The sequence below is a fragment of the Quercus lobata genome, chromosome 2 (assembly GCF_001633185.2).
Source record: "Quercus lobata isolate SW786 chromosome 2, ValleyOak3.0 Primary Assembly, whole genome shotgun sequence".
NCBI lineage: Eukaryota > Viridiplantae > Streptophyta > Magnoliopsida > Fagales > Fagaceae > Quercus > Quercus lobata.
In genome coordinates this window covers 91,193,651-91,206,498 of record NC_044905.1, presented here as the reverse complement: position 1 = coordinate 91,206,498, position 12,848 = coordinate 91,193,651, and the positions used below count along the sequence as shown (strand labels likewise).

Genomic DNA, 12,848 nt, shown 5'->3' with positions numbered 1-12,848 from the left:
ATCTATTTTAGTGCTCTCTCTACCTCACTGACTTGGAATTCCCTCAACAGTGAGCTATTCATTGGACCTGTGACTTTGCAGTGGATAGCATTGAGAAGCTCCTCACTCACCATCGAGTTTGAAGTAGTGAAAAGAGAGTTGTAGTACTCCACAAATATCCTGCCTACTACTTCCACATCCTCCTGCCATTCTCCATTAGAGTCCTGGAATCTATCAATGGTATTTTGTTGAAGCCTGCTTGACGCTTTGGTGTGAAAAAAGGAGGTGTTTTTATCACCTGACTTTAGCCAAATAATCCGAGACCTTTGGTGCCACATGATTTCCTCCGAGTCCAGCAGTTTGTTTAGCTCTCTCCAAGTGCATTGGATTTCCTCCATTATTAATGGGCTACCTTTCTAACATTCTAGCATCTCTAGTTTTTTCTGTAATGAAGCTATTTTTTTTCCCACGTGGCCAAAGCAATTTTTATTCCAAGAAGTCAATGACAGGCGGCATTCTTCAAGGCAATGATAAAGGGCTGAACCCCGATTCTCTACACATACCTTTGAGCCAAGTAGTGGTTACAACATCAGCACGTGACTCCTCTTTAAGCCACATTGTCTCAAAGCAGAAGGGCTTAGGACTTCGTTTTCTCCGAGTTGTCGACGGGTTGTCTTTCAGCAAAAGCATACAATGATCTGAAGAAGAGTTGGCTTTATAGTATAAACTCCTCTTGGGGAATCTAGCTGCCCAACCTATGGAAACCAATGCTCTATCCAAGCGCTCCCTCACCCATCCTCTGTTTCCTAGGCACCTACTCCAAGTAAAATCCTGACCAATGTAGCCCAAATCACACAGCTAACATAAGTTTATCGCCTCACAAAAGTTAGCCATTTGACGCACTGGCCGTGAGCTTCCACCTTCTTTCTCTCCACTGTGCATTAGTTCGTTGAAATCTCCAATGCACACCCACGGCAAACTGTTGATACTAGATAAACTTTTGAGCAATAACCAAGACTCTTACCTTTTGCTGGTGTTCGGGTTACCGTAGAAACCCGTGAACCTCCATTTCTGAGACCAATCATTGTGGTTAATGATCGCGTCAATGTGGCTCTTTGAGAAAGATTAAACCGAAACAAACAAGTCTTGCTTCCATAAAAGCGTCAAACCCCCACTCCTTCGTTTACTAGGCACCACAAGACCTTGGGTTCTTTTCAAACCTTCCTTAATTACATCAAACTCTGCAACAAGAAGTTTAGTTTCCATTAAAAAAATTGAAATCGGATCTTCAGAAAACACTACCTTTTCAAGGGCTCGAAGTGTGCGGTGATTCCTAAGCCCTCGACAGTCCTAGACTAATGCACTCATTGATCTCGGTGAGGTTGCTTAGCAACCTCCACTGCTCCCAAGTGTTTTGCCATTAACCGACCCATAGCCAAAACTTGTGCCTCCACCTTGTTCCTTTTTTCATTGAGAATGTTCTGCTGGATATCTCTTAGTGCACCATGTCTTTCCTCTTAGCACCAATTATCTTCTCTCCACCACTTCAGTCCTTCCCCTCCACCGATTCTCTTGGCATGCGCTTCCATGTACCCAAAGTTTCAGCTCCTCTACCTCTATTTGCCCTGACTTCCTTCGCCGATACCACCGTAATGTTTTCTTTACCCAAATTTTTGTTGTGTGAGAGCTATTTGCCCGAAATGTGCCCTACAACTTCAGGTATAATAGTGTTGGAAGGTCCAGAGGTAGTGTTCTGGGCCAAAACCTATGCCTCCTTGCATTCTGCAGTTGTCTTTCATGGGCTCATGGTTTCCTTTGGCAAAGCTGGGAAATTAATAGGCCCATCAGCTATATTAGTTGCTCCACCACTCCTCTCAAGGGTTATATGGGCCTCTAACCTCCTTTTGGGGCCCAAATTTAAACTATGCTCCATTTGTGGCCCACCATGGCTAGCTGACACCCTTTGAGAATAGACCACATGTCTTTCCTTCCCCTCCTTTTCCTCATTTAGGATATCAAATTCCTTAATGGCTTGGTCTATTTCACGTAACTGCTCTGAGAATAATGCTGAACAAGATATTTGCGGTGAAGTATCCTCTATTTCCAAACCCACCACCTAGTGAAGTTCCGTTCGTTGAGGAGTGGATCTGCCGCTGTTGCTCCTTGACGTCGTCGTTAGGCGAGTTTGGGAAACTTTCTAAGGCTGCGCACCGATTTTCTCACTACTTTTCCCTCCCCTTCTACCTCCATTGGTCTTTCGCTTATCAACCTCCGCAACCAAGGGTCGTTGAAGGCGCTCGAGGTCTGCCCGTAGCCACGGTCCAAATTTCCTGTCTTTCGATCCAAGGGATTCCTTGTTGTTTATCTAGAAAGGGCAGTCCTTGTCATCATGATCTAGCTTTCTGCACCAGTAGCAAAAAATGGGAAGGCGCTCGTATCGGAAGTCTACCCATCTTGTATTCAATCCTCCCATCCTTATGGTTCTTCCTCGGCTTAAAGGTTGAGTTATGTCAAGCTTTATTCGGACCCTGAGATACTTCCCCATGCTAAAACCTTTTTCCCCCATGTCAACCTTCTCCACCTAGCCTAAGGGCCCTGCGATCTTCTCTGCAACCTCCTTAGTTTGCATTCTCATGGGCAACCCGTGAATTTGGACCCACAAGGGGGCCTTGTCAAAGCTAATAGTGGAGACCGAATCTCCAACTTCGAACTTGTGTAGAACTAGTAAATACTTGTCGAAGGACCATGGGCTCGACCAAAGTACTCGTCCCATATCCTTCTCATTCTGGAACAAAAAGAGCAATGTATTGTCACTAGCATCTTGAACCTCAAAATTCTCCGATGTCTTCCAAATGGGTTTCAATGCTTTTACCACCGCTTCTAAGTTTATTCGTCTCTTCGTTAAAAACTTTCCTGCTAAAATCCACCCCTCTATCGCTTCCTAAACATCAAGATCAACCTCATCCCCCTCGTGTTCTGAAAGTTTTAGTTTCTCACATCGTCTTGATAAGACCTCCATGATAGACTGGGTCAAACAAATGAGAAAGGGTAACAAATTTTCTACCTAAACAGGAGAAACTCTTTTTGTCAATGACAAACGCCTTTTTTCACCTCTAAGGTTTCCAGTGAAACCTAGAGAGAAAACCCCCGTAACGTTAATAGAAACCTATTTTAGTTCGATAAGTTTTTGTCCTTATCAAAATGACAATTTGATTTGATTCACTCTTAGTCTCTACTATTGGGTTGCAATTAATTTCATAATATATTGTATCTAAATTTTTAATATTGAATGCAGTCATACGTTTGAACTAACAAATTCTAGTATATTTATTCTAACCAAGCACGTGCATCAGAGCATGCCAACACTAATCAACTTTACAAAATTATAAATTTCAGCTGTCTTCACATCTACTATCTACATTTTGTGATTTCTTTTTGCATCGAATCCTTTATAATAAATTGTTATTTGTCAGTGAGAAATTGAGAGTGTCACATTAGACAAGAAAAATTATTGTGAGTCACATTATGAATCGGGGAACAGTTGTAACTAATGATGGAGTTAGGTGTGCTTAATTTATAGTAATTAGACCAGGAAAAGAGCAACAGAGGGTTGCTTAGCGGACTTACCCACTACTAATACTTGTTTGGCCTAAAACTCGGTTCCTCGTAATTTTACATAATTTTTTTTAATTTCTTCTAGAAATGCTTGAATGTGAGCTCCAGCAATGCAGGTTTGTCCTTGATGAACAAAGTTCTAAACAGATCAGCAGAAATCTTATGGATTCAAATCGAGGGATTCTCTGTTCCAGTTTTTTTTTTTTAATTAAAGAAAAGTATGAGACCATGGGCATATGCACTTCTATATGAATTTCTTATAATGACTTCTATATGAATGAAGTGATTTGTATTTTATTATAAAGAAAATAATCATTTGAATCCTCCCACTATTTTCTTATTTTTTATTTTATAAATTTCACAGTCTCTACCTCAGATCATTGGGGATAATTTCCAGATTTTAAGCCCATATAAGATATTACAATGAGGAAATAACCATATGGGAGTCTTCAAGTAAAATATTGATGTAGTGAGACATGAGTATGGCCTTAACACAAAGCCTAGAGCTTGCATTTGATTAACCAAGACTGGAGTCGTTATTTTGTTTGAATCTTTTCCCCCTACAGCTAAACGTGTTAAGCTAAAGTTAGGAATTTGAATCTTTTGAGGTAAAATTCTTTCCAACACTGTTTTAGTTTTTGATAATGTTGGGTTTAAGCCTTAGGTGGGTAACCATGAACAAAAAAGTTGTCTTGTAATTAATAGTGCTTTTAAAGTCCTTATGTGATGGCAAGACTGCTGCCTAGTTGTTGAATTTCAATGTGCCAAAATCAGGTGTTTAACAGATTTGGATAGCTATAGCTATTTGATCGATAGTAAGGCTGAATTTCGATAAATTAAGTCAATTGATCGAACTACGGGTTTACAGATCGTAATTTCTGCCCATTCAACCCTGCAAGTTATTAGAGTTTCATGATTACAAGTAAAATGTATCTAAGAAAAACCCTAAAACATGTGCCAATGACTGCTGAAGCTACTCTTGGTAGCACTCGCATCAAGGTTTAATGATTACAAGCCAAAGGTTCTTGATCAAGTGATTAGGATTTCATAATTAGAGCACTCACATCAATTAATGTATAATAGCTTAAGGTGTCAATTTTGCACATTAAGTTCCAAAAATCAACTTCATTAGCTCATGTAAAATTATGCAAATTTTTATATTCTAGTTACAGTAATTATGTAAATATACATGACTATCGTACATGTGCATATCAATATTTTATTCATCTTTCTCTCTCTCTCTGTGGAAATAGTAAAAAAATAAATGAAGAATGTATATTGTATTTAATAATAATAAAAAATAAAATAAATAATCTAATACGGATGTTTTTGAAAGTGATTATGTAAAATTGAAAAATTAGGGTCTTTTGCTAAAATAGATAGGATTTTTTGCACGAGAAAAGGATTTATCATGACATCGATAGGCACTAGCAAAGCCAAAGGGGTAGACTGGGCAGTTCACCCCCACCTCCCCCCCCTGGCGGCCATCGCGGCCCCCACTCATCCTTAAATATCTTACATGCATTAGTATTAGAAATGTCTTGAATGCTTTGCCCTCCATGACAATCTAAAACAATAAATAATAATAAAAAAGCTTCCTAATGCACACTCTCCCAATCCTATAAACACAATAGTTGTTACAATAAATTCCACACCTACTAGATTGAAAGGTTATATTGCCGATTTTCATATAGGCCCACTATTGACACTATTATCATCCATCATTAACAACTTGCCACCTTATAAAGGTATAAATTTTTTTTGGGTCAATATTGGCGTGTCTCTAAGCTTATTATAAAACAAATAGAGAAAAAAAAGGGAAAATAGAACCCTTGGCTTTTTATTACTAGTTTTTATTTATTTTATTTTTCATAGAATTTCAATTGATGGTCCTATGTTGTATACTCTTTTTTTTATTGGAAAAAGAAATTCTAATATCCTTGTAAGGTGCAAAATCTTAAAGTCTTTACCATTTTTTTTTCTCCTTCACCTCTTGACATTCTAATTTTAAACTCTAAAATTTTGCCATGAACCCAAATTTTAAATCTTTTAAAGAAATAGAGAAAGAAATGTTGAATTTTTCCTAATTTTTACAAAGCAATTAAGACAGTTAGACGTGTATAAAACTTTACAAGTATATATTTAGGGGTGCCATGGGTCGGGTCGGTTTGGGCTTGGGCTCGACCCGTAGGGTGGCAGAAAATGGTACTCGTCGTCGATCAAAGTGGGGACCAGATTAGATCGAGTCAGTTGTTGGGTGTGGCAAATTGAGTGTTGGTTGAAACTGAAGTGGTAGATCTTGGCAGAGAACTGAGCAAATCTAGGTGGAGCTACGCATGGTGAAGGGAGATCTAGCCACGACGAAGATAGATCTGAGCTCGGCGAAGACATATTTGAGCTTGGAGAAGATAGACCGAGCCATGGTGAAGTGAGATTTGGGCAAGAGCATGACAAAGGTAAATCTAAGCATGACGAAGGTAGATCTAGGCGAAGTGAAGGCAAATATGGGTAGAGTGAAGGTAGATCTAGACGAAGTAGAGGGGGTTGCAATCAAGTCAATTCAAATTGAGTTTTGGAGAGGCATAACTGCCCCTCGACTGAGAGTTAGCAAGTTTTGGATGGAAGCACCTGTTGCCGACTGCGAAGGCATCGGGCTGGCCGGTGGTCGACTCAAGTTTAGTCAGTTATATCGGGTGGATTTGGTGGCGGGTTCCGGTGGACACCCCTAAGTATATTGCCATACTCTAAATACTTTTAGAATGATTTATTTTCTCAATTTATTTTATAATATTAAATAAGATTTATAATTTTTTTTTACATTAGTTTTTATATTACACTTACAATTTTTTTTTATTATATCAATTAATATATTTTAAGTTATTTTTTTTAAAACATTGTCTTTTTATTTTTGCCCCTTAAATTGAAATCCTTGCTCGACCGTGTTGACAAGACTTTTTTTTTTTAGTGAACATTGACATGACCTGAAAAATAAGGTTCTTATATATCTTTTTAAATTAAAAAATAAGGTTCCTCCGAATACGCAGTTTCTCTTAGACTTTTATTTCGAGTTGACGTACATTTTGTTCTAAAATTCGGGTGTATTAATTAAAGATTGGGTTTGAGACTGTTCAATGAATGAACCACTCATGTTTGTTTCTGGTTTGCTTTCTCTCTGCCGGTTGAATAAGATACTATTAATTAATTGTATGGTTTTAATTTCTGCGTGGTAGAATAAGATACCACATTTTTATTTAAAAAAAAAAAAAAAAAAGGAAGTTGCATTGCAATTTGCAAATGATCTCGTAGCTTAATGATATTAATTCTTTCAATCTAAAAGGTTCAACCCGTGAGGGTGGAATATAGGAAGGTTCTTTTAAGATCTCTTGTAAGAAAGAGAGAGGGAGAGAGAATTGGTTTTATTACATCACAATGGACAAAAACTTCAAAACTTGAGGACATCGACATACCACCTAACAATCTTCAAGCTTTTTCTCTACATGTTCTACTATTATGATGACAATCAATGATGATAAAAAGGGTTTTAGTGCCAAAATTTCGAATCAATTATGAGTTCTTACCATATTTTTCATGCATATAAAGATGTCCCAACTTGTATATGTAAATGATTCATTTATAATAAAATGACTAAATTTTGTGTTGATTTTCCAATCCTAATACTAGCAATCAACCTAAGGTTAGGACTCATTGTGTGCAAATTATACAACACTGAGCACCATGTAAAGAGCTCTACGTGACTACTCTCACTCTATTTCGTAAAACACGATCCTCATATAACTGTCCCTTGAGGTTCAGAAAATAACATAATAAAACGACATTAGAAAAGAATTGTTGAACTCCCATAGAATTGTGTTACCCCTTGGGGTTTAGCAAATAACATATTAATTAAAACAATTGTGTTTTTTTTTTTTTTTTTGGGGGGGGGGGGGGGGGAACGCTAACAATATTTAATGTACAATAATGTCATGAACACAACTTTTTTCACAACATTTGTCATAATTCTTGGTTTTTATTTTTATTTATTTTTTATCGAAGATAAAATTCTTCTCTAACTTAATTTAAGTGTACGTGTGAAACTTCTTCCTAAAGACTTGAATCTCAATCCTTATCTCCGACACCTCATAAATACTTATACTTCTCTAACTTAATTTAAGTGTACGTGTGAAACTCCTTCCTAAAAACTTGAATCTCAATTCTTATCTCCGACACCTCATAAATACTTATACTTATAAAGTAACTATCACACTTGTGGGGAATATTACATAAAGTAATAATGGAATAACAAGATTAACACAAAAGATAAACAAAAAATAGATAACTTGAAGGTACAAAATTATTATCCTTAGACAATATTTGCCCCCCAAACTATTGTTGCTAAAGGGTTATTGCAAATTTGTCTCCACAATACAACCAAGATGTTGGGTTCTACAAATAGCAATTCTGAAAAATGACCACAAGATTTCTTGTGAACATAAGCCTCTATTTATATCTATAGGGTTATATTTCAACAAAAGGCACGTGTGAAAAATTAAAATGTTTCATAAAACCGTTCTCAAGGCTTGAAACCTCTTCAAACTCTCTGAACAGTCACTAGAAAATTCTGCAGAAAATCCTGTTTTACGACTTTCGATTAGTCGAAAGTTTATTTCGATTAATCGGTGCTCTTTTTGATCGATCGAACAGGAATCGAATAACGATTGATTCATCCAGAGACTCTAGGATTATTTTCTTCATCATTTCGATCGATCGAGCCAAAGTTTCGATCGATCGAAAATATTGAATTTTGAATTTTCACTTAGAAAATTCCAAAACTTAAATTTTTACTTCATGAAACAATATTTTCCAAACTCAAACATTATTATTACAACCTATCCATGTATATATCTATATATAAAACAACACCAAGGGTGTGCGGTGGTCATTTGCCATAATTCTTGAAATGGTTGACATTCGATCTACCATTTCAATCATTGTATAAAAAAATAAATAAATAAATAATAATAAATAAATAACGTTAAGAGTCTATGTAACACGAAGATGTCAATTTGGTTAGTCACTTCACGTGCGTTTACCATGCCGCAAAAAGTGTGGATTGTGTGTATATAGCCGAGTAGAATAGAAGTTGGTCTTAGGTTGGTGAATTGCGTTGCAGCTTCCTTAGCTCCATCCTTTTCTATTACTTCTAAGTTTTGACCCAATAATAATTACCTTAACGCATAACTAAACTAATCATCTAGAAAGAGTCCGAGTGAGTGTGTCTGTGTTTGTGAGATAAAGATTGTTGTGCAGCCATAATGTCACGGACCCAGCTTTGTCTCCCACCATCTTTTAAATGATTTGTAACAGTTAAAATGTTAATTTTCTCACAATTAAATCTATCAGAATTTCCTATCTGTCATTTCAGGTACCTTTACTTGCTCTCCCATCATATGGACAAATTGTTTTTTCTTCTTAGTTTCGGATATAGCTTGAGTATACGGCATACAAACATCAGAATTTGAAGATGAATTGTAAATAGCACCATCCCTTTTCTCCTTTTAAATTGTTTAGGTTGCTTGTTATCAATGGCTGGAAGCCTTCCAGGAGTCGAATGTGCTCGAAGAAGGCGGTTCCATCGGAGTGTGGCTTGGTCTGACTCCCCAAATTTGGCTGTGCACGGTGGATCAAGGCGCTCCTCTTTCTGCTTGTACACAAGCAACCATGATACTCATCATTCCTATACCTCTTCACTGGTACATCTCTCTCAAATTTTCTTTTTCTTTCTATTTTGAGTATTTTTTACTAATGTCATTAAGCTAACACCAACAAAAAAAGCAGCAAAGAACTTTATTAAACCAAGTAAGCCAGGATGAGAAGCTAGAAGAAGTAGCCAGAGAAGCCAAGGAAAGATTAGATGGGAAGTTAAGAATACCAAGGAAATCATCAGAAACTAAAAGGTATATATAAATATAATTAGCTTTATGGTTTCAAGTTTCAACTTTCCAAGCGAATATTAGCAAAACCAATATGGTCTTTGCTAACACACGCATGCTGGCTATGTAAATTAAGCTTTTTTAGCTAGATTCAAGAATCCACAACCCTCTCAGCTTATTTGAATGATATATTAATAATTTTTTTCTCAATTTTATATGATTGAATCTAGGAATAACAGTAACAAAGACAGGCTAAGGTGTGTGGAGGAAAGGTCAATGGTACTGGGAGAATTGCGTACACAGGTGTTTGGGTCAAAGAAGAGTGGGTCAAGAAGGTTCAGTTGGACCAAGTTGAGCTGGAAGGCTTCGGACCAAGATGACTGTGCTGTTTGCTTGGAACTGTTCAAAGCTGGTGAGACCCTAGTGCACCTGCCTTGTACCCATAAATTCCATGTGAGATGCTTGGTGCCATGGCTAGAGAACAATGCTCATTGCCCTTGTTGTAGAATGGGGATAATACCCCAGTAATTAATTTTTTTTTTTTTTTTTTTGGGGTACTATTTTAGATATCTTAAATTAAAGTTGCATTTGGTGCAAACCATATAGCACCTTCAATGCAAAGTGTGAACATTATTGTGACGCTTGTCTTGCTAAAATCTACCAATTGTGTTTGTTCGTTTCAACATTGACAAAAGATCCAATGTTTATTAATTTGTCCAAAAACCAGGCTAGCTAATTTGCCGCCATCACCCATATCTCATGATCCGGAAACAACGAAAATGTGTTTCCATTTTCCATCACTCTCACTCACTTTTTTTACTTTTTTGAGTTATGAGTGATGGAAAGTGAGAAACCAAAGCAAAGCTAAATAAGCACAAATGGTGTGGGTCCCACTAAAAGTAAGTGATGGGTGATGAGAATTGAGTAATGAGTGATGAAAATTGGGCAAACTATTGTCGGATACCAATAGATGGACAAATATGGTCTTATATTCCCTGTTTGTAAATTATTGTCGGCTACCAAATTATACAATGATTTATAGTTAAATTAAGATTTTGGCAGATTTTATGAGATAATTAAATGGTCTTTTAAGAATCTGAAAGGCTTTTTGTCTATAATTTGTCAAGAACACTATTACATTTTGTTGCTAGGCTTAGGCATTATTAGCACAAGAAAGTACTATGAAGGAGGATTTTTTTCCTTTATTTCCTTGGTTAGGACAGAGGGGAAATTCAAAATTGCTCTAAACTCTTCAGATTGTGATCACTGATCAGTGAAAAAATAGATCATGGCTAGGAAGTGGACGGCATTGATTTTCTTAAGATGTTTAGTTTAGAATATTTAAAATCATGGTTGTGACATGTTAAGAGAATCAGTCCAAATTTGGACTGACGAATCATACTAACGAAAGATTCTTATGGGTTTAACACATTCTTTTCTCTCTATATCTTTTCTTTTCTAGTGGGAATTAAAGGTGGATATGACGAATATATTAGCCAAATTTTACAATATTATTTGCACCCAATGCAATAATTACAAAGCAATTAGTCCAAATGACAGCTCAGGTTCTTAGTTCTCGCCTTCTCGGCATAAAATACATAAGAAAATAGTAACCTTATCATATGAATCTTTTCACTGTTAGCTTAACGTTATTTTGGCGTTCATAAAACATGTTGCAAGTGACTTATATGGTGTTGTTTCCATCGACAATTATCTTACATATTCTCCACTATTACAACCTCTACCCCACACGTATGCACGGAACATAACATTAATTATTAGGTTTACGATTCAATTTAAGCATTTTTTTTATTCATATATATTTCTAATTTAAATAACAAAAAACGTGATACCATGTTTGATAGTGCGATACATAGTTTTGGCAACATGATAAAGTGTATGAAATATATATATAAATATATATATATATATAAATATATATATATATATATATATATATATATCTGTGTGTGTGTGTGAAAAGGGAAATAAAGAAAGCAAAGAGAAAAAACAAAGAAATGGAACGTAAGAAATCAATGTGGTTTGGTCTTAGAGGCCAACATCCGCCCCCAAAAAGTTATTGATGATTTCATTTTTATTATAAAACTCTATGTATTACAATGAAGTGATGAACACGTTTAAGGATATTTATAATAGGTGAAATCCAAGACTAATCTAGGTTTACAATATTAGCACTACAAGTAAGATTAGAATCATTTTGCTTACATTACAAGTAGGATTATATATAATGAGTTTGGACTAGAGTTATATAACAGACTCAAAACGTGACAAGGATTAGGCCTCTACATTTTTAATATAGATTATAGAATTCTGTAATAAATATACTTGTGACTAGAACACAATTTATCATGGAAAATAACGGGGTTTCAATCTCATATCTTGATGCTATTAGTAATAAACTTGAGCAAATCCACATCAACAATAATTCTCTCTTTCTCTCACACACACGGCCCAAGCAGGAGTTCCTCTCCTAGCTTCTCCTTTCAAGACAACTCTTGATGGGGCGAGTTAGGGTTTTGTTTGGTATCGGAATTAGAGAGGGAACTTAGGCTGTGTTTGTTTTAACTTCAAATCACTTCCGGAAATCTTTTTCCATAAATGCGGGTGTTTGGTTGTGCATGGAAAATAAATTTTTCGGAAAATATTTTCAGTTGACCGTGTGTTTTAATGGCTTTGACCCGAAAATTGGTTTCAGTCCAAATTTTCACTTCAAACCATTTCCAGACTCATGCGCAAAGAGAGAGAGAGAGAGAGAGAGAGAGAAAGCACACCCACAAAACCCAGATCACGCCTCACCTCAGCTAAGCTCCGGCCAACCCAGCCAAGCTCCGATCACGTTGGCCCACTACCCAAATAACGCACCAGCCAAACACCCAAGACCCACAAACACCGGTCCACCCAGATCTCAGCCCACCCCTCCCTCATCACCGATCCACCTCTCCGATCACCAGCCATGCACCGACGAGCTTCGATCTTGACAACCGACCGCAGGCCGTGCTCCACCAGGCTCTCCAACGCACTGGCCGCCACCACCAATCGTCGATCTGGCCGCCACCAACCACTAGCTCACTCCACTCCACCCCCAAACCCACCCGATTTGACCGCCACCGCCTCCATCCACTCCGATTCTCTCTTTCCCGATCTCTCTTTCCCTTAATCTCTCGCTCTTTCTTCCCTCTCTCACTGAGTTTGTGAATATGATTTTTTTGTTTTGATTTTTGTTTCTTGTGTTGTTTATATATTTTGATTCTATGTAATAATATTTGTTTGGATCTTAAGAAAATGTGAGAAACATGATAAAAA

General features: G+C 36.9%; 1 protein-coding gene across 2 annotated transcripts; it reads left to right on the top strand.

Annotated features, from left to right (window-relative positions):
- The first annotated feature begins 8,815 nt into the window (after nt 1-8,815).
- LOC115957265 (probable E3 ubiquitin-protein ligase RHY1A) lies at nt 8,816-10,218 on the top strand. 2 transcript variants are annotated; one of them, XM_031075467.1, is made up of 4 exons: nt 8,816-9,016; nt 9,163-9,344; nt 9,427-9,548; nt 9,755-10,218. In XM_031075467.1, the coding sequence occupies exons 2-4, from the start codon at nt 9,177-9,179 to the stop codon at nt 10,050-10,052; spliced, it is 588 nt and encodes a 195-aa protein (XP_030931327.1). In that variant the 5' UTR covers nt 8,816-9,016; nt 9,163-9,176; the 3' UTR covers nt 10,053-10,218. The 2 variants fall into 2 exon arrangements, with proteins under 2 accessions (XP_030931327.1, XP_030931332.1); XM_031075472.1 differs by lacking the exon at nt 8,816-9,016 and having other exon boundaries at nt 9,023-9,344; nt 9,430-9,548.
- The last annotated feature ends 2,630 nt before the right edge of the window (nt 10,219-12,848 follow it).